The 21,136-nt window shown below is 41.2% G+C and overlaps 1 protein-coding gene across 2 annotated transcripts in view; it reads left to right on the forward strand.

Annotated features, from left to right (window-relative positions):
* Window positions 1-20,802, forward strand: part of LOC130915369 (potassium/sodium hyperpolarization-activated cyclic nucleotide-gated channel 3) — a 65,428-nt gene extending 44,626 nt beyond the window's left edge. For both annotated transcript variants that reach the window (XM_057835339.1, XM_057835338.1), the window contains 6 exons: window positions 614-775; window positions 1,499-1,717; window positions 10,540-10,686; window positions 10,813-11,053; window positions 11,139-11,303; window positions 14,617-20,802. In XM_057835339.1, the coding sequence (XP_057691322.1) occupies window positions 614-775; window positions 1,499-1,717; window positions 10,540-10,686; window positions 10,813-11,053; window positions 11,139-11,303; window positions 14,617-16,928 (3,246 nt within the window). In that variant the 3' untranslated portion in view covers window positions 16,929-20,802. The remainder of the gene's footprint in view (window positions 1-613; window positions 776-1,498; window positions 1,718-10,539; window positions 10,687-10,812; window positions 11,054-11,138; window positions 11,304-14,616) is intronic.
* Window positions 20,803-21,136: the final 334 nt, after the last annotated feature.

The following is a 21,136-nucleotide window of genomic DNA, read 5'->3' on the forward strand; positions in this document are numbered from 1 at the left end:
AACATATCGGAGATATTGCGACAGTAACAAAAACAATAAAATTAAGCGATAGTTATGAGGTAGATATCCGTGACTTTTTTACAGACGTCATTGTGACGTCATTTGTTTAAAAGTTTAAAATATGCGAGTGAATCATTTTTTAAAGTCGTTTTTTTTTTTTTTTTTTTTAAATTAAATATCAGACATCAATTAATGATTCTAAGCTAAAAATGACAGACATTTCGAATAATAAATACGATTACTTACCTTCTTTTTATGGCTGGGTGGAAACAAAAGCGGTTGCGCGACGTCTGTAAACGGGTTTCTAGGGTAAAGCGGACAAAGAATAGTTCGGGGGCTTCATGCGCCATGAATCTGCTATGGCAGCATATAGACATATTGTTCTATCAAACACAACAGTTATCTTGGCTTAAAATACAGCAGTTTTTTTTTAAAGAGGGGTGCAGGAGCAGAAATTGCTTTTTCAATCTTGTCTGTGTTTTCCACCATATGCATTCTGCATTTCTTTGTTGTAAAACAGGTACATAATTCAACACTCATGAAACCTTTTAAACAGTTTAAACCTTTAATCAGTTGATATTTGTGAATCCAAACATCACTCGCACCTCTTCAGATCTTCCACATGACGTATGATCTGGCCAGCGCCATGGTGAGAATCGTCAATCTGATCGGAATGATGCTGCTGCTGTGCCACTGGGATGGTTGCTTGCAGTTCCTGGTGCCGATGCTGCAGGATTTCCCGCCTGACTGCTGGGTCTCCAAGAACCTGATGGTGGTGAGGAGAATGTTTGCATTTTAATTATAAAGAAAATAGAACACACATGGAGATCTCTCACTTTGTTTGAACAGTTCACACTGGATATTTCCCATGGCGACCACACAGGCCTGCTTCGGGTTATCCGTGTGTGTTTGTGTGTGTGCATGCTGTATAGTATGTTTACTTTTAATTGGCTCATGCACCAATACGGACGACTAGAGTAAAACCAAGATCATTATCAAGTTTCCACAGGGAGAGGGGAAAATATGACAAATCCTCCAGAGGGTTGAGTTAGGAGTGTGTTTGTGAATGGGCATTTTTATACACAACAAACACACACACACAAACACACGAGTGCACACGGATACGCATAGGACACAAATGAATGAAGAGCTGAGTCATGTCACCGCCGTTGCCCAGGCAACTGTTGCCGAGCAGGCAGATGCTAGGATTGTCCCTGGAGGAAGTCCCCTCATGTGTTGGGCCATCCACATAACACAAACACACTATAATTACACATGAATCCAATTTGCATTTATTTGACCTTTATAATTGTGCAATTGCCCTTGTATTTGTCTTTTTGTTGTTGTAAAGTATGACATGTTCAAGTAGCATTTTTAGATTAAAAAACAAGAGATTGATTCCATTCTTGTTTAATGCTAGGGGATACCCTAACTAATTTACAAAATGTTTTTGATGACTGGGTTTGGCATTAATAAAACACTCCTTTTCATGCCACAGAATGACACATGGGGGGTGCAGTACTCGTACGCCCTCTTCAAAGCCATGAGCCACATGTTATGCATCGGCTACGGCGCACAAGCTCCGGAGGGCATGACCGACGTGTGGCTCACCATGCTCAGTATGATTGTGGGCGCCACCTGCTATGCCATGTTCATCGGCCACGCCACTGCACTTATTCAGTCGCTTGACTCGTCGCGGAGACAATACCAAGAGAAGGTGATGTGATATATTATATATATGTATATATATATTTTTTTTTAATGATTATTTTTATTGTTTTTCAGTCACAAGTTAAATTTAACCTGCATTTCTCAGCAATGGAGTCAAACCTGCACACTATGTGACCTTGATGTATAAGCATACATGCAAAACAAAAAAACACACATATACAGTGGGGCAAATAAGTATTTAGTCAACCACCAATTGTGCAAGTTCTCCTACTTGAAATATTAGAGAGCCATCTAACTGTCAACATGGGTAAACCTCAACCATGAGAGACAGAATGTGGAAAAAAAACCCTGAAAATCACATTGTTTGATTTTTAAAGAATTTATTTCCAAATTAGAGTGGAAAATAAGTATTTGGTCATCTACAAACAAGCAAGATTTCTGGCTGTCAAAAAGGTCTAACTTCTTCTAACGAGGTCTAACGAGGCTCCACTCGTTACCTGTATTAATGGCACCTGTTTTAACGCATTATCGGTATAAAACACACCTGTCCACAGACTCAGTCAGTCACACTCCAAACTTCACTATGGCCAAGACCAAAGAGCTGTCGAAGGACACCAGAGACAAAATTGTAGACCTGCACCAGGCTGGGAAGACTGAATCTGCAATAGGTAAAACGCTTGATATGAAGAAATGAACTGTGGGAGCAATTATTAGAAAATGGAAGACATACAAGACCACTGATAATCTCCCTCGATCTGGGGCTCCATGCAAGATCTCACCCCGTGGCGTCAAAATGATAACAAGAACGGTGAGCAAAAATCCCAGAACCACACGGGGGGACCTAGTGAATGACCTACAGAGAGCTGGGACCACAGTAAAAAAGGCTGCTATCAGTAACACAATGCACCACCAGGAACTCAAATCCTGCACTGCCAGACATGTCCCCCTGCTGAAGGCAGTACACGTCCAGGCCCGTCTGCGGTTCGCTAGAGAGCATTTGGATGATCCAGAAGAGGACTGAGAGAATGTGTTATGGTCAGATGAAACCAAAATAGAACTTTTTGGTAGAAACACAGGTTCTTATGTTTGGAGGAGAAAGAATACTGAATTGCATCCGAAGAACACCATACCCACTTTGATGCATGGGTGTGGAAACATCATGCGTTGGGGCTGTTTTTCTGCAAAGGGACCAGGACGACTGATCTGTGTCAAGGAAAGAATGAATGGGGCCATGTATCGAGAGATTTTGAGTAGAAATCTCCTTCCATCAGCAAGGGCATTAAAGATGAGACGTGGCTGGGTCTTTCAGCATGACAATGATCCCAAACACACAGCCAGGGCAACAAAGGAGTGGCTTCGTAAGAAGCATTTCAAGGTCCTGGAGTGGCCTAGCCAGTCTCCAGATCTCAACCCCATAAAAAATCTGTGGAGGGAGTTGAAAGTCCGTGTTGCCCAACAAGAGGCCCAAAACATCACTACTCTAGAGGAGATCTGCATGGAAGAATGGGCCAAAATACCAGCGCCAGTGTGTGAAAAGCTTGTGAATAGTTACAGAAAAGGTTTGGCCTCCGTTATTGCCAACAAAGGGTACATAACAAAGTATTGAGATGAACTTTTGGTAATGACCAAATACTTATTTTCCACCATGATTTGCAAATAAATTCTGTAAAAATCAAACAATGTGATTTTCTGTTTTTTTTCCACATTCTGTCTTTCATGGTTGAGGTTTACCCATGTTGACAATTACAGGCCTCTTTAATATTTTCAAGTGGAGAACTTGCACAATTAGTGGTTGACTAAATACTTATTTGCTCCACTGTACACACAAACAGCACCTCGTCAGTCATAAAAAATACTGTATAATAGGGCAATGTCTCCATAGTTCAGCAGCACCAAATAGCCCCACACAGCGCTCCCCACAAATCAGCATCAAACAATGTATTTGGCAAAAAACACTCAGGTGACTTGAAGTTCCGCTCTGAGACCCCCAATTTGGCCAAAGTTCAAAACTGTCCTAAATGCATGTGTGATACATCATTGGAAAGCTTAAAATCTCTTTTTTCTGGGGGAAGAAAAATTTTGATCAGGAGGGCATTTAAAAATTTTTTTTAAACCTCTAAACTCTAACTCGAGGCGAGAGCATTAGCGAGCATAATTAAAGACACCATGATTTTATTGAGATATTATCGAGTACTTACCTTGTTTCGATCCAAAAACTCTGTGTAATATTTCTCAACGAGTGTCAAGACACAGCTGTGAATGGCCACAGACTTTTTGGGGATTTTATAGGTGAAACACCTTAATATAACAAGGGTCGCAATGCAGAAATCGCAGACATCAAGGAGTGGTTGAGTTATTTTCAAATATTTACCCTTTAAAATTATTATTATTTTTTAAAAAATTTTCTTTGTTTGGATCGATTATTTGTCATCTAAAATGTCGGGGAAAATCTGACAGTTACAAAAAAAATACAATTAAGCGAGAGTTATGCGGTAGATGTCTGTGACCTATTTACAGACACTGTATTTTTCATTGTGATGTAATTTGTTAAAATATTTAAAATATGCGAGTGAATAATTTTATAAATCTTTTTTTTTTTTCAAACTAAATATTAGACATCAATTAATGACTCTCAGCTAAAAATGACAGACATTTCGAATAATAAATATGATTACTTAGCTTTCAATGGCTGGGTTAAAACAAAAACGGTTGCGCAGTGTCGTCAGGGTAAAACGGACAAATTAAAAATAGTTCGGGGGCTTAATGCGCCATGAAACTGCTGTGGCAGCATATAGACATATTGTTCTATTAAAAAAAACAGTTCTTTTGGCTTAAAATACAGCAGTTTGTTTTAAAAAGGGGTGCAAGATTAAAAACTGCTTTTTCACCCTTGTCTGTGTTTTCCATCATAAACTTTTTGGTCCGCTGGAAGGAGCGACAACATACCGTATGTCACTAACGGAAAAGTAAAAAAATCTAACAAACAAAAACAATCGTTATTCCAGAATCTGAGGAAAATTCAAGGCCCTAGCATACATCAGGAAAAGGGGTCCACCTTGCATAAAATTTGTCTCTGCAGCCCCCAAGCATACACTGGATATTGAGATTGACTTTATCCAAAGCGTGTGAGAGGGTGAGATGGGAGATTTCAATGCAAGTAGTATCAGTCACCTTGCCAAAAGGGTAACGGATGCAATTCTATAATTAGCTGGTGAACAGTTACATTGTGCACAGGTACAGTGGGGCAAAAAATTATTTAGTCAGCCACCAATTGCGCCAGTTCTCCCAAGTAAAAAGATGACAAAGGCCTGTAATTTTCTTCATAGGTTTACCTCAACGATGAGAGACAGAATGAGAAAAAAAAAAAATCCAGAAAACCACTTTGTCTGATTTTTAAAGAATTTATTTGCAAATTATGATGGAAAATAAGTATCTGGTCAAGAACAAAAGCTAATCTCAATACTTTGTTATGTACCCTTTGTTGGCAATAACGGAGGCCAAACGTTTTCTGTAACTCTTCACAAGCTTTTCACACACTATTGCTGGTATTTTGGCCCATTCCTCCATGCAGATTTCCTCGAGAGCAGTGATGTTTTGGGGCTGTCGTTGGGCAACATGGACTTTAAACTCCCCCCAAGGATTTCATATATGGCTGAGATCTGGAGACCGTCCAGGCCACTCCAGAACCTTGAACTGCTTCTTATGAAGCCACTCTTTGTTTCCCAGGCAATATGTTTCGGATCATTGTCATGCTGAAAGACTCTGCCACGTTTCATCTTTAATGCCCTTGCTGATGGAAGGAGGTTTTCTCTCAAAATCTCACAATACATGGCCCCATTCGTCCTTTCCTTTACATGAATCAGGTGTCCTGGTCCCTTTGCAGAAAAAATGCGGTAAAGCATGATCTTTCCACCCCTATGCTTCACTGTAGATATGGATACAATTCAGCATTCTTTCACCTTCAAACGCGAGAAGTTGTGTTTCTACCAAAAACTTCAATTTTTTGTTTCATCTGACTATATGACATTCTCCCAGTCCTCTTCTGGATCATCCAAATGCTCTTTAGCAATCTTCAGATGGGCCTGGACGTGTACTGGCTTAAGCAGGAGGACACATCTGCTACTGCAGGATTTGAGTTAATGGTGGCGGAGTGTGGTATAGATATTAGCCTTTATTCCTTTGGTCCCAGCTCTCCCCAAGTCATTCACGAGCTCCCCTCGTATTATTCTGTGATTTTTGGTCTCTGTTCTTGGGATCATTTTGACCCCACAGGGTGACATCTTGCAGGGAACCTCAGATCAAGGCTCAGTGGTCTTGCATGTTTTCCATTTTCTAATAATTGCTCCCACAGTATATTTCTTCACACCAAATTGCTTACCTATTGCAGATTCAGTCTTCCCAGCAAGATTCAGGTCTAGAATTTTGTTTTTGGTATGTCCTTTGACAGCTTTTTGGTCTTGGCCATCATGGAGTTTGGCGTGTGACTGTTTGAGGTTGTGGACAGTTGTCTTTTGTACTGAGAATGAGTTCAAACACGTGCCATTAATAGAGGTAACGAGTGAATGACAGAAGATCCTCTTAAAGAAGTTACAGCTCTGTAAAAGCCAGAAATCTTGCTTGTTTGTAAGTGACTAAATACTTCTTTTCCATCATAATTTGCAAATAAATTCTTTAAAAATCAGACAGTGATTTTCAGGATTTTTTTCTCATTCTTTCTCTCATCGTTGAGGTACACCTATGAAGAAAATTACAGGCCCTCTGTCATCTTTTTAAGTGGGAGAACTGGCAAAATTGGTGGCTGACTAAATACTTTTTTCCCCCACTGTAGGGGCAACATATTTATAGATCTTGGACAACTTGTCCTTATTCCAGTGTGTTCTATGAATAATTTTGCAGTGAATAAAGACCATGCCATGTGCAAATTGATGAGGAATGAACTCTTTTCAGTGCAGCCTCCCATACTTCCTCCGAAATCATCCCACCCAGTTCCTGTTTGCACAGTGCTTTAATTGGTGCCAATGAGACATTATGTATGCTACAAATTTGGCCGTAAATAATCGATAGACTGCCCTTAAGTGAAGGCAGAGGTGTTAGAAATATATCCAAAGCAGTCTCTTCTGGTAAAGTGGGGAAGCAGGTGTTTAAGCTGCTAACAAAACTGCGTACTTGCAAAAACCTACAGAAATTATTCCGAATATCAAATTTTTTCACAAATTGTTCAAATGTCGCAAATGTGTTATCTATGTAAAGGTCCCTAAACCTGCAAATATCTCTATTGGCCCAGGAAATGAAGGCATTATCGTACATGGATTGTTGAAAAGCTGGGTTAGCAGCTATTGGGGTAAAGACTGAGACTGCTTCAAGCCCAAAATGGCGTCTGAACTTGTTCCAAATCCTTAACGTCACTCGAACACATATAATTCGTGTAAATGATGTGACGTGATATACAGTGGGGCAAATACCGTAATTTCACGAATATAAGGTGCACCCATGTATAACGCGCACCACAAATTTACTTGTAAAATCTAGAGAAAATTATTGCACCCGTGTATAATGCGCACCCTAATTTTAGCACCACTAAATAGAAGAATACAATAAAAGAGAGCTCGAGTACAGATACAGAAATGTCATTTTACTGACTGGTGAAACACAGCACAAGCATAGCACATTGGTAGTTCAAAACATTACCATAAACTGACCATATGTACGGTAATAATATGATCTGATAACTTCTTGAACTTACCAGAATCCAGGAGAAAACAAAACAAATGTGACTTTTCTTTTAAAGGCTGCTGTATGACTTGCTCGTTTTATCATGATGAATAAATGTTTCTTCTATGAATTGATATGGTAAAATGAAAGTGAGAACTTAAGTCAGAAATCCGAGAGAGCTCATCGCTGTCGACACGACAGTAACAATAGGAACTATTGTTATTTGGGTTTGAGTTTCCTGAGGGACAGATATAGTTCACGGACACAGGAAGTCTGTGTTGTTACGTTTGTTATGGTCCGAGTTGCGGAGCTGCAATAAACGTTGACTCAAATGAGTTCAAGAAACTAAATTCTGTGCTTTATGAAGAGTGAAAAAAGCAGAATTTAACACAGCCGAAATCATTCGGCCGATCAGAGTGAAGTATTACCGAAACAAAATAGTGACGTCACGAACCGTAATGGTCGGCAATGGATCGCCACATACCTTTCTTCAACACAACATAGCCGTGTCAATAAAAAAATTTTTAAAAAATCGGTTTCCATACATATACAATATATATATATATTTCTGTCTCCATCCATATACCCGTTTATAATGCGCACCATGATTTTACAAGTTGATTTTGGGGAAAAAAAGTGCGCGTTATATTCGGGAAATTATGGTAAGTATTTAGTCAACCACCAATTGTGCAAGTTCTCCTACTTGAAAAGATTAGCGAGGCCTGTAATTGTCAACATGGGTAAAACTCAACCATGAGAGACAGAATGCGGAAAAAAACAGAAAATCACATTGTTTGATTTTTAAAGAATTTATTTCCAAATTAGAGTGGAAAATAGGTATTTGGTCACCTACAAACAAGCAAGATTTCTGGCTTTCAAAGACGTCTAACGTCTTCCAACTAAGTCTAACGAGGCTCCACTCGTTACCTGTATTAATGGCACCTGTTTTAACTCATTATCGGTATAAAAGACACCTGTCCACAACCCTCAGTCAGTCACACTCCAAACTCCTCTTTGGCCAAGACCAAAGAGCTGTCGACAAAATTGTAGACCTGCACCAGGCTGGGAAGACTGAATCTGCAATAGGTAAAACGCTTGGTGTAAAGAAATCAACTGTGGGAGCAATTATTAGAAAATGGAAGACATACAAGACCACTGATAATCTCCCTCGATCTAGGGCTCCATGCAAGATCTCACCCAGTGGCGTCAAAATGATAACAAGAATGGTGAGCAAAAATCCCAGAACCACACGGGGGGACCTAGTGAATGACCTACAGAGAGCTGGGACCACAGTAACAAAGGCTACTATCAGTAACACAATGCGCCGCCTGGGACTCAAATCCTGCACTGCCAGACGTGTCCCCCTGCTGAAGAAAGTACACGTCCAGGCCCGTCTGCGGTTCGCTAGAGAGCATTTGGATGATCCAGAAGAGGACTGGGAGAATGTGTTACGGTCAGATGAAAACAAAATACAGTGGTACCTCTACATACGATCACTTCGACACACGATCTTTTCGACATCCGACGTAAAATTTGAGCCGCCATTTGTTTCTACATCCGACGAGTTGCTCGAAATACGACGACATGACAGCACTGCAAACGAACGCACGGTGGATTTTCTTGTGTGAGAAATCAACACAGTTTTCAAAAAAAGTTGATACAGTTGGAGAAACAAGGAAAAAAGTGATGCTTACCTTTGAAATGAAGATGCAAGTTATAGAAAAATATGAGCTTGGGGTGCGCGTCCCTGAACTGGCTCAACAATACAGCTCCATGGTCCTCTTCCGACCACCGTTCGCCACTATTTATAAGTTAAGGTGACAATTATTATTGTGGTAACATTGCCAAGGAAATCGCCAGCTTCGTCACGTTTTTATCATTTATTTAAGAACTTATCCAACACAAAACGCCCATTGTCTTAAGCAGTTGACCGCTCTCAAGAAAACGAAAGTATTATCTCTACCGCACCGACCTATCTCACTGAGACGTCACCTTCGCGGTGCGTTCAGGGACAGTAAAAAGTGTCCGCCATATTAGAATCCGATTCGTTACATTATTTACAGGAATAATTATTAATTATTCTTCTTATTATTATATTATTCTGAATTATTTATTTATAACTTATTTGTTTTTCTATGTTTAATTGCCATTTGTAACAGTGCCAGCAGTATTTATTAAGAATTTAGTGTATGTTTTTAGGCTTTGGAACGAATTAATGGAATTATAATGTATTCCTATGGGAAAATCCTGCTCGACATACGACCATTTCGACTTACAAACAAGGTCCTGGAACGAATTAAATTCGTATGTAGAGGTACCACTGTAGAACTTTTTTGGTAGAAACACAGGTTCTCGTGTTTGGAGGAGAAAGAATACTGAATTGCATCCGAAGAACACCATACCCACTGTGAATCATGGGAGTGGAAAGATCATGCTTTGGGGTTGTTTTTCTGCAAAGGGACCAGGACGACTGATCCGTGTAAAGAAAAGAATGAATCGGGCCATGTATCGAGAGATTTTGAGTGAAAATCTCCTTCCATCAGCAAGGGCATTGAAGATGAGACGTGGCAGTCCGTGTTGCCCAACGACAGCCCCAAAACATCACTGCTCTAGAGGAGATCTGCATGGAGGAATGGGCCGAAATACCAGCAACAGTGTGTGAAAAGCTTGTGAAGAGTTACAGAAAACGTTTGGCCTCCGTTATTGCCAACAAAGGGTACATAACAAAGTACTGAGTTGAACTTTTGGTATTGGCCAAATACTTATTTTCCACCATGATTTGCAAATAAATTCTTTAAAAATCAAACAATGTGATTTTCTGTTTTTGTTCCCACATTCTGTCTCTCATGGTTGAGGTTTTTCCATGTTGACAATTACAGGCCTCTCTAATATTTTCAAGTGGGAGAACTTGCACAATTAGTGGTTGACTAAATACTTATTTGCCTCACTGTATTTTCATTGTATCAAGACATTTTGGTGTGTAAGAAGCCCAACAAACATTTCTAAATATTTACAGTTGATGCTTTCTGAGAGTATTTTTGAAAGGAAAAAAAAACATTGAAAGGCTTCAAAAGGGCAAAAACTGAGAATACTCCATACAAAACTCATTAAACAGTATTACTGTCCTGATGTTTGTCCATTTGTGTGTGGGTACAGTACAAGCAGGTGGAACAGTACATGTCCTTCCACAAGCTTCCTGCAGATGTTCGTCAAAAGATCCACGAATACTACGAGCATCGCTTCCAAGGAAAGATGTTTGATGAGGAGAACATACTGGGAGAACTCAGCGAGCCACTTAAGGAGGTAATACATTAACATTAGCATGCGCTCACACATGCATGCCCCCACCACTCGCACACACACTAAAAACAGAAATTAGTGTGGGCAAACAAAAACAAAATGTTGTGTTCCATCTGCATGTGTGCACAGGAGATCGTGAGCTTTAACTGCCGCAGCCTGGTCGCCAACATGCCACTGTTTGCAAATGCCGACCCAAACTTTGTCACCGCTGTGCTCACCAAACTTCGCTTTGAGGTCTTTCAGCCGGCTGACTTCATTATCCGAGAGGGCACCGTGGGAAGGAAAATGTATTTTATCCAGCATGGACGCGTTAGTGTGCTCACCCGTGGAAACAAAGAGACGAAACTAAGCGATGGTTCTTACTTTGGAGGTAAAAATGTCATCCTGTGAAGAATATGTGATTCTTTTTGTTTGTTTATTGATCTTCTATTGCTTATTCTTTCCTCCAATACAAGAAATCTGTTTGTTGACTCGAGGACGGAGGACGGCCAGTGTACGTGCGGACACATATTGTCGTCTGTACTCTCTCAGCGTAGACAGCTTTAATGAGGTACTGGAGGAGCACCCCATGATGCGGCGGGCCTTTGAGACTGTCGCCGTCGACAGATTGGACCGCATAGGTAATTTCAAAATGTTCTTCCATTTCCTTACCCGTAAAGTGGGTGGACATTATTCCAATCTTAATCCTGCAATTACGTGTCCACATTTTGGTAAAGCTCCAAGGCGTTTTTGTGAGGAACTGTCCTTAGCAGAAAGGTCAGAGCACATTTTTAAATAAGGAGGCGGGGGTTGTACCAAAAGCTTAAAGCACACGTCTGAACTGCACTAGCTTTTTACATGATTTTATAGAAAAGTTTGCTGAGCGAAAATTGGACGGCACTATCTTTGACATTTTCTGCTACGGACTTGCGGTTTAGACAGAACCCCATGAAATGCGGTTGAAGTAGACAAAGTTTTAAACTGCCAAATCAAACCAGAGGAACCCACAGAATCTCCAAAAATGGATTTAGCAAAAAGTAGATGAGACTCAGAGACTTTCTGAGCTTTGCGTGAACTCCTTGAAGCTCCTTGAATGTTTTGAACAGCGTCCAGCTTCAAAGCGCCAGTATGGATCTACCTCGCCATATGCCTTAAATCGATACCAGCAGCAGACAATAAATTAAGGATGTGTTTTAAACCTAAAGGATCCACCTAAAAGATTGCATGTTTGTTCTTATCACTTTGTTGATCATTCTTGGACAAAATCCTAACAATCAGCCTGTGCTAACATGGGGTGTAGATTGATACGCCCGCCACTTATGTGACCAAAATGAGGCGAAATTACAAATAATGTTACATTTGCCGAATGCAGAAGGATTTTGTTGTTACATTATAATACTATAAGGTGATTTTCATCTACTTAGGTTATAGTTATGGTATTATGACTTCATCACACTTGTACCAGGGTACCCGCGGGTTATTAAAAGTATTTAAAAAAGCATTGAATTTAGTTTTCCATTATTAAAAGTATTAAAAGCATTAAATTAGCTGTCGTAAGTCTGGAATTTTTTTCACCGTGGTTTTAATTTTCAAGAACATCTCAGTACAACCTAAATTATATCCGTGACGAAGTTTTTTTTTTTTTTAATCCATAACGAAGATGACGCGTAGAATTTTTACGATGCGCTGCACCTCGTGTGTGCGAGCCGTTAGCATCATTAGCATCAACATCACAACAGCAGGCAATTGCACGGTACTGTGTGCTAACGCAAAGAACTGCTCAGATGCCTTAGTTGTTATGTTCGACGAAAGCCTCAACAAGACAACCAAGTCCAAACAGTTGGACCAGCATGTGAGGTATTGGATCGGCGACCAAGTCGCATCCAGATACTTTGGGTCGCAGTTTATGGGTCATGTGAAGGCAGTGGATCTGCTTAACATTTCAAAGTAAGTTGCCAATTTCTCCAATTAAAATGTGTTAGATGCAATAATGTATTTCTGCACGGTTTGCCTTTCGAATGAATGTGTATTTCGCAGTTTTAACTCAAGAGTTAGCCATGTTCAATGGGGTATTGGCAGATGCACTAGCCTTAACATGGATAAACCGGAGTCGTAGATTCACCAACACTCTCAGATACACAACACGGTTGACACTGTCTATTATTGGAACGAGTGCGGGGTAACGTTGATTTGAATAACATGGCATGGTGATAGGCAAATTATAATGTAGGTGATAGTAAAACTCCTCCTGGTATATTTAAATGTTTTTCTTGATTAAATAAGAGTATGGATTTTCTCTATCTGATTAAAAGAAATGGCTTCAATAACTAACAAAGGATTAACATGTGTTTTTTGTACTTCTTGTAATGTGATTAGAAAAAAAACAATTACCAAGGGAAATGGTCATGTGTAGCTTTTTTTATTTTGTGGTGATTAATGATAAACTATTGCCATTTAATGGCTGTTTTTTAAACTTTCACTGCCAATTGCAAGCACTTTACAGTTAAGGTGGCCAACTTGACAATCACCTACTTACCACCTTGACTAGATCCTCTTAAAAGGGAAACCTGTTGTATTGCAAATGTAATTTCTGAAGTTGCTTTACAATAATAGTGTGAAATCCATTTTATCCTGGAAAAAAAAATGGAAAGACCTTATATTTAAATGTGTTTTAATTGTATCTTCAATAAATGTGCATTCTTTTGTCAAACACACTTAGTAATTGAAGTTAAATTTGATGTTCAGTGCTTTATTTTTCTAATATGATTCAATATTATCTAAATAATGGGTGCGAGAAAAGTATTAATTTTCAGTTGAAATGGCATTAAAAAAGGTCTTAAAAGTCTTGAATTTAGATTTATTAATCCTGGGGGGACCCTGTGTACATATAAACACAAATAGTATGTCATTCTTTTTATTGCAGATACTGATCGCAATAAAACTTTCGGACAACATGATTCCATCTCTTGTTTTACTTAAAACAATTGGTGCATGTGCAAAACAGGCCAATAAATCCTAATTTATAAAATTATTAGAAAAATATTAATAAAGGTGGAGCATAAACCGAGCCTTCCGTCATCAAGGTAGAATGCATGTAGTCTCTATTTATGTCAGTCAACGTAAGCGTTGTTGTGAGGCACATCAAGTTGTCTTCCCTTGCCCAACAGCGTTTTACTCCTGTAAACAAATGAACAAAAAGCGTTTAACACTTGAATTTATGCATTTAGGGTAAAAAGCCCGTGTATGACTTGTAGAAGACGAGTGTTAGTTTTCCATTCTTTGTCGCTGAAGCTAATGCAAAGCTAATGATGTCTCAGCTGTGACCCAACACAGAACTGTAGTCAAATTGAACATAATTGTACCTTTTATTGCTTTGTTGTGCCACTGTCTTGGTTTCACATCTGCTTTCATCAATAAAATACAAAACTATTTTGGTTGTCGCAACTCTTAGCCATTTATTCATGTTATCCTCCGATGTTGTGATGAATGCAGATGGATGCGGCATTTCCAAATTGTCTTTTTTGAGGGATTTTGATCAGTAATACCACTCCAGCTCCACTGTTGTTTTGGTTAGAGAAAGTGTAAAACAGAAGTCGTGAGCAGAAATGCAGAAGTAAAGCGAAAGTACCTTGGAAGCTTGTCTATATTTTATTGTTATACAGGTTTTTTTTTCAAGTACAGGCATATGTTTTATACAAGAAAATTAGCGCATTCTATTATAAGATTGGCAACTGGCACAGATTTTATATAAGAAAATAACCGCATTCTATTAGTATACGAATGGCAGCTGGTGGAAAAACTTTATCTGTATCTTCTGTGATAATTGAAGAGTAATTCATTATTCTGCCTGCCATTATATGTGGCTGGCATATATTCATCAATGCACCTGATGATATCTTGGGCCACCGTGGCACAGCGGTTGTGAATCACTCACCAACAAATTTATTCCTACAGGGAGGAAGAACTCTGTGCTTCTGAGGAAGTCATCTCAAGGAGGCTCTCTCGGGGGCAGTATGGGCCGTGGCGGAGGCCGAAGTGGGGGAGGCCCGGGGGCAAGCGGGGGCATGGCAGCCGGCAGTTTGGGCTCATGCGACAGCATATTGGTACAGCAGATCGTCAAGCATGACAGCATGCCAGCCATGCAGGACGCCATTGCCGCAGCAGCGGCAGGAAGAAGCGGAGTCATCGGAGGAAGTGGTGCAATATCCCCCAGGCCCCGCCCTGTCATCTGGGCACCACTAGTACACGCCCCACTGCAAACAGCCGCTGCTACCAGCAACGTGGCTATTGCTCTCATGCACCAACAGCAGCAACAGCAACAACAGCTCCAGCAGTTTCAACAGCAACATGCACTTGGTGGCACGTTCTTCCTGCCATCCCCTCTTATCTCGCCATCACCCTCTTCCTCATTTCCGCTCTCACCTCCTCGAGCTCCTGTCTTGCAACCCCTCCGCCCCTCTGTCAGCTCCCTCATTGGTATGATGGCAATGAGCGGGATGGGAGGTTTGTCTCCCAGACCGTTCCCTGTCTCCCCCTCCACCATGGGCCCACTTGGCGGGTTGATGTCACCACCAGTGGCCAAAACTCCACCTGCTGCAGCCTCCTCTGTGCCAGCCCAACAAGGAAGGACTCTGCTTTACAACATGCGCATCCAGGCTGATCATCCCTCTGTACAAGGTGGATCTCTTGGCACCCAAACCAGTGGCGGCGCATCAACACCAACTGTACCCAAGATGCAACCCAACAATCCTTCTCCTGCAGCCATTTGCCCGTTAGACAGCGGCACTAATGTGACAAACCAGCAAGGGGCAAAAGAAGCCCTACTGCGCCATGGTGGCAACAGTTGTCAAGCCCTGCCTGCTTTAGGCAGACTCACCCAGGAGGCGAGGCTCCTGTCTGCATCACAGCCCACTTTGCCTCACCGCTCTTGGGCTGGATTGCAGCCCCATCCCCCGCTCCATCGGAAGGCTTCCGGAGGGAATTTGCTAGCAGCTCCTTTCTTGGCAGGACAGTTAGCACGAGGTGGCAGTGCAGGGATACTGACCTCCAACCCTCCGGTGCAGCCTATTGCAAACCTTACATCCAATACCCAAATACAATCACCTATTCTGCCTGCCATGTACACACAATGTGCATCTCACACTGCCCCATTGCCCATCTCCACACCTCCACACATGCTGACTGCAGCTCCCTCTCCAAAACAAACACCGCCAACCGCCACCTCTTCACCTGTGCCCACTCCCTCATCCCCAACACCAATGCCCTCGCAGACACCCCGCCCTAAACCAACTCTAACTGCATCTTCTCGTTCATCCTCGCCACCTCCTTGCTCCACACCTCCCACGACAGGAACCACCCCATTGTCTCTTGTTTCAACTCCACGTCCCAAACCGCTTGCCACGCCTTCTCCTTGCTCCTCATCTCCTTCACCTTCCTCCACCCCTCCTCCATCATCCGTTTCACCTCCAGTTCCACTTCCTCAAACATTTGGACCAAAGTCCTCTCTAAGCTCTTCACCCCCATCACCTGTAGTCGCCATGTCCACAGCTCCCCCCCAAGGTGCCCGGGTCAAGGCATCCAATACGCCACCCACTGTGTCACCATTGTCTGGTCCAAGCCCTGCACAAACACCAATCCACTCCCCAACTCTCACACAGGTTGCACGCACCCATCCCTCAACCTCTTCCCAAACATTATCATCCCTTTTCTCCCAAACTCCTACCCAGACACTTGCCCCACCTTCGCCACCTCCATCCTCTCCTTCCCTTAGTAAATCCCCAAGTCCAACCTCCTGTCTGCAGCCTTCCATTCTAAGTTCTACCCGGACCCCTTCCTCCAGCCAGATCCCCAAACCTGTGTCATCCCTAATTTCAAATCCTACCCCAGTGAGCACAAGTTCCCCCACCAAAGTCCGCTTCACTGTTCATCCAGTCAAGCAAACGCATCCCGTGCACACTCCTAGTACCACACCAGGTTTGAATCATCCTGCAAAGCCAAACCCTGTCTCAACAAAACCCTCTTTTCCTACTACATCTCTGAGTGACTCTGCTGCGTCCACTCACCCATCTAAACAAAATACAGTAACCACAGTCGCACCGACCCACACCCCCAAACACAATTCATCCTCGCAGGCTTCCATCTCATCAACACATACAACCATGCCGGCTAACAACACCTCTCCTAAGGTGGGTAAAAATGAACCCCAGCTGCCAGTGGCCAGAAAAGACTCAGAGGGGCTGAGACACAAACTGCCTGCCAACATGTAAACAAAAACAGAGGAGGAATTGTACTTTCTGGCTGCACGAACACAGTTGTGCTGACATATAGGCAGACATCCAGTCTCAAGTGGACAACTTCATGGTGTTTGCATTCATGCTAGGATGTGATTGTCTTAGAACATCATGTGTTTGTGTGACTCAACCAGGCCACCCATCAAGGAAGAAGAGATGCATCGTGTGTACTGTACATGCATAAATATGAGGGTCAGCGATTGTTGGGGCCAGCATGACACATGTGTATGTGTGTGTGGTGGTGGTGGTGGGGTATTGTTCCATTTCCATTATCTGTTGGATTAAAACAGCAATATATGAGCGATAGCTTCCAATGCTGCGCATTTGTGTTGGGACATGTCCAGATTTATTGTTATAGTGACTCCACTGACCAGATTTACAGAAGTTAGAATATGACAGAAAGTGCTAGATTTGAGGGGAAATATTTAATGTAATCAAAAAACATTTCCAGGACGCTCTGTAGAAATGGGATGGATGGGTGAATGAAGTAGTAATTAAGAATAATTAATAAAACACAAATTGTTGGGCTTTGACCAGGGATGAAAGTGGACTGGAACGCCGTTCCGGCAAGAAATCCGGTGCTGGAATGGTGCTTTGATCCCCAAAATATGACGGCAACTGTCAAAACCCATGCTAAAACGACCTGCCTGGCTGCTACACAGGCTTCTGCAAGAGGAAAACAATCTACTAACGGCAGATTTTCTGTACATACACAAGTGTTAACAACAAGCATAATAAAGTGCTTGTGTAGCGTCATCCGTTTCCACCTATATTTATTAATTCCACGGACAGCACGAAGTTCTTCAAGCGTGTGTGTGATGTGTCGTGTCACTGTCGATTTGTGCATTAGTGTTGAGTCGATCATGAACGATTCGTTCTATTTGAACGAATTGTTAGGAGGAACGAGACCGAACTAATCACCTTCAGCACTGAATAGTTCTTAAGGAAGTTGGGAGTTGGGACTTGCGTGGGATGGTGCTGAGCAAGCAGCAGCCTCTGACATCGCACACACCAATCAGATGCCAGCCTCATCGCAGGCAGGGGAGGGAGCGGTAATAGAATCAGAGCGTCTGTCACTCACTTCCATGTGTGGCCAATAAGCAGCCAGCATGCAGGCAGGGGGCAAGATGTCACTTCCTGTTCACTTACTTGGTCCTCCTGACCGAGTTTGCTGCTAACTTGACTTCCCAGTCACGAAGTGAATTAGTAAAAAACTGAAATGAAAGGACTTTGGCAAATGTTTGTTAATGTGGAGCCTATCATATGCTCCTCAAACACACAAAAACTAGGGTTGGGAATCTCTGGCATGAAGCCGATTCAATATGTATCTAGATACACAGGTTACGATTCGATTAAAAAAAGATACATTTTTAAGGCCGAGCGATTCGATACAGTGTAAGAACGATACGGTTCGATAGAATGAAAACGATACGATAGTAAATATTTGTTGTGTGTTTGTACAGTATTTTAAACATATAAATAGACCATATTTCTAACATAGCAAAATTAAACAACAAAATTTCATAACAATGTTATGTTTTATTTTTTTTTATGAAAAAAAAAATAAGGCTTACTATATGACCGTCATTTTGTTGGATGGGATTGATAATAAAATAAAACTCCAGTAACAGACAACAATAAAGTGCAGTAATTCAATTACTGTATTTCCTGGTGTTTTTAACACAAGAGGTAAGTAATTTAAGTGCAAACTTTCAACGTAAACATCTTACAAACAAAAAATATTAATTATATGCAGCAGCTCTAGAAAAAAAAAAAAAATTAAACCCGCTAGTGTTATCATAAATAAATAATAAATTATGCTTTACGACTGGTATAATTGAGGGAATAAAAACATGGCATTTTAGACAGACAGGTCAGTAATCATTACTTTAACCTAATACACAGCAAAGTCATTCACTTATGCCTGTGCTTCCTCATTTTTTATTCCTCATCACTGTCCATATCTTTTTGAAGGCCAGATTTTTCTTGAGGAAGATCAACTAATCCACATGTTCATGTTTATGTAGACTGCGTTTCGTGGAAACAATATGCCGCCCTTTCCTCCATTGTAGTGGGTTATTTTTGAGGATTAAAAACTCACGATCTCTGTACCGCTCCACACTTCACACAAGCTCTGTCCCATGCGAACAGATCTGGCTGCCTTCATCACTTCAAAGTCCGACTTTTGTTTCCCTGGGTGCGCTGAAAATCAATCGCTGCACGTCGCTCGGGTTGGTGATCACACCGTCCATTGTTTTAGCATGTTGCTTTGTTGCCACTACTAGTTTCGTTTTGGGCTGTGAAGAAAATGCTACGGAGCGTGCGTTACAGTGGTATCGTTAGCTCTCGCGTTGTTATGACACGCCCGTGATGATCGGGTAATGACGGCGACTAGTAGCGGTTCTGCCGAAATGCATGGGAAGTTGAGGCAACCACGATTGTGAGTAGTGCTTGTCCATATTATATCATGCGTGCGGTCGCGATTTAAGTGCGCTGTGTGGTGAATGACACAAGCACAGCATGTGAAGTAAAAGCTAAATTATTATCATACTAAGCAATGTATTGAACTAGGCATTAGAAGCCGATTGTTGTGCTCGCGATAGCCGAATTCTATCTCTACTATCGGTTCATTGAACATTTAATGGCTAATTACTGTCGAATGGTAACTTTACTATCGATACATCTGTATCTCTCACCTGTAAAACCGGATATCCGGTCATATCGGTTTATCGTTCTCAAGCTTAACAAAAACATCACGCAAACATAGTGAGCATGGTTTCATGTACTACTTTTCTCAACAGACTCGGGACTACATATGACGACATACTATGAACTTTATAGTAGTTTAAAACTCTTTCGTCAGTAGCTACGAGGCGGGCAAAAGCTTAGCTGCGGACACGTCACGGCAGCGCGGGGGGAGAGAACTGTCAGTCAGGAGGTTTGAACCCCAATAAATGTTTTTTTTTTTTTTTTTTAAAAGACAGGAAATTCTAGTCACTTTCACCTCTGGCTTTGACACCACTGCGAAGAGATCATTAAAGGTGTTCTAAAACAACAAATCTAATCATGACCTAACACTTATGCGCAGTACTGTAAAGAACAACTATAAATATATTTTTTTTCTAGCGTTGGTGAAAGGTGCGAGTTACAAATGCACACAGGCAATACATTGCTTCCTCTCACTTCCCACCTCCATCAAAGCTTAATAATAACAAAAAGATTCGTACACATGTGAATATTTAAGAGAAGTACACAAACAGTAGTTTTGGTTTCTCCCAAATGTGTGTTTTTTTCTCATGCAGAAAACTTTTAAACTTCTCTCTGAACAATTTATGTGAATTGCAGTTTTCTCTAAGCTGTATTGATCACCGCTCTGCTGTGCACTGTGGCTCACTTTAGTTTGGCTGGTTGTAAATACGCGCCTTGTAGCCCGCCTTCCTTTTCTGGCTTTCATCTATGTTCATGCTTTCATGTGACTTCACAGCTCTGCACGCAAGCGCTTCCTTTTGACACCTCTCTCAGTTTCCTCAACACTCCATCAGCCTCTTGTTCACATGGCTGCATCCTCCCTATGTAGCTTTGTCTTTTACCCTCCATTTCCACTCATATTTGATGTTCTGTGTGGGTAGCAACAAGGATACCATGATGCCTAGACTATATCTATATTTAAGGACCAAAATGTTTATTTTGTATTTATCACAGCTTTAGCTTTTGAATGGAGTAAAAAAAAAAAGAGCAATTCATATTAGGTGATGGAAAGACAGTGATTGTCATAATGATGTTGTATGTGTGACTATATAATAAAAATAAAGCTGCTTTAGATATCATATTTTTCAGTGTTTTGAAGCATGTGCTTATTTGTGTTTGTTTGTGCCTCCTACATCTACTTGCATGCATAATTAACATGCAGTGACAACAATGGCTGCTGGCACCGCCAGACAGGAAGAAACGGTGGATGTGTCACCAATGTTACTTATTTCAGGTAAGACATTGACAAACCTTACACTTACTTGCAAAGTTTTTATTTAGTTTTATTCGAGAGGATGAATACTGAAAATCCATCTTTGGCAATTTTACATTATAGTTTTCTTGTAAAGTGCAGTTTTTTTTTGTAATGCCATCGATTTCTTACACTGTAAAATTCAGGTATCAATTTACACTCAGTTTGATAGTGTAAAGTTTAG

Source organism: Corythoichthys intestinalis, chromosome 4 (genome assembly GCF_030265065.1).
Source record: "Corythoichthys intestinalis isolate RoL2023-P3 chromosome 4, ASM3026506v1, whole genome shotgun sequence".
NCBI lineage: Eukaryota > Metazoa > Chordata > Actinopteri > Syngnathiformes > Syngnathidae > Corythoichthys > Corythoichthys intestinalis.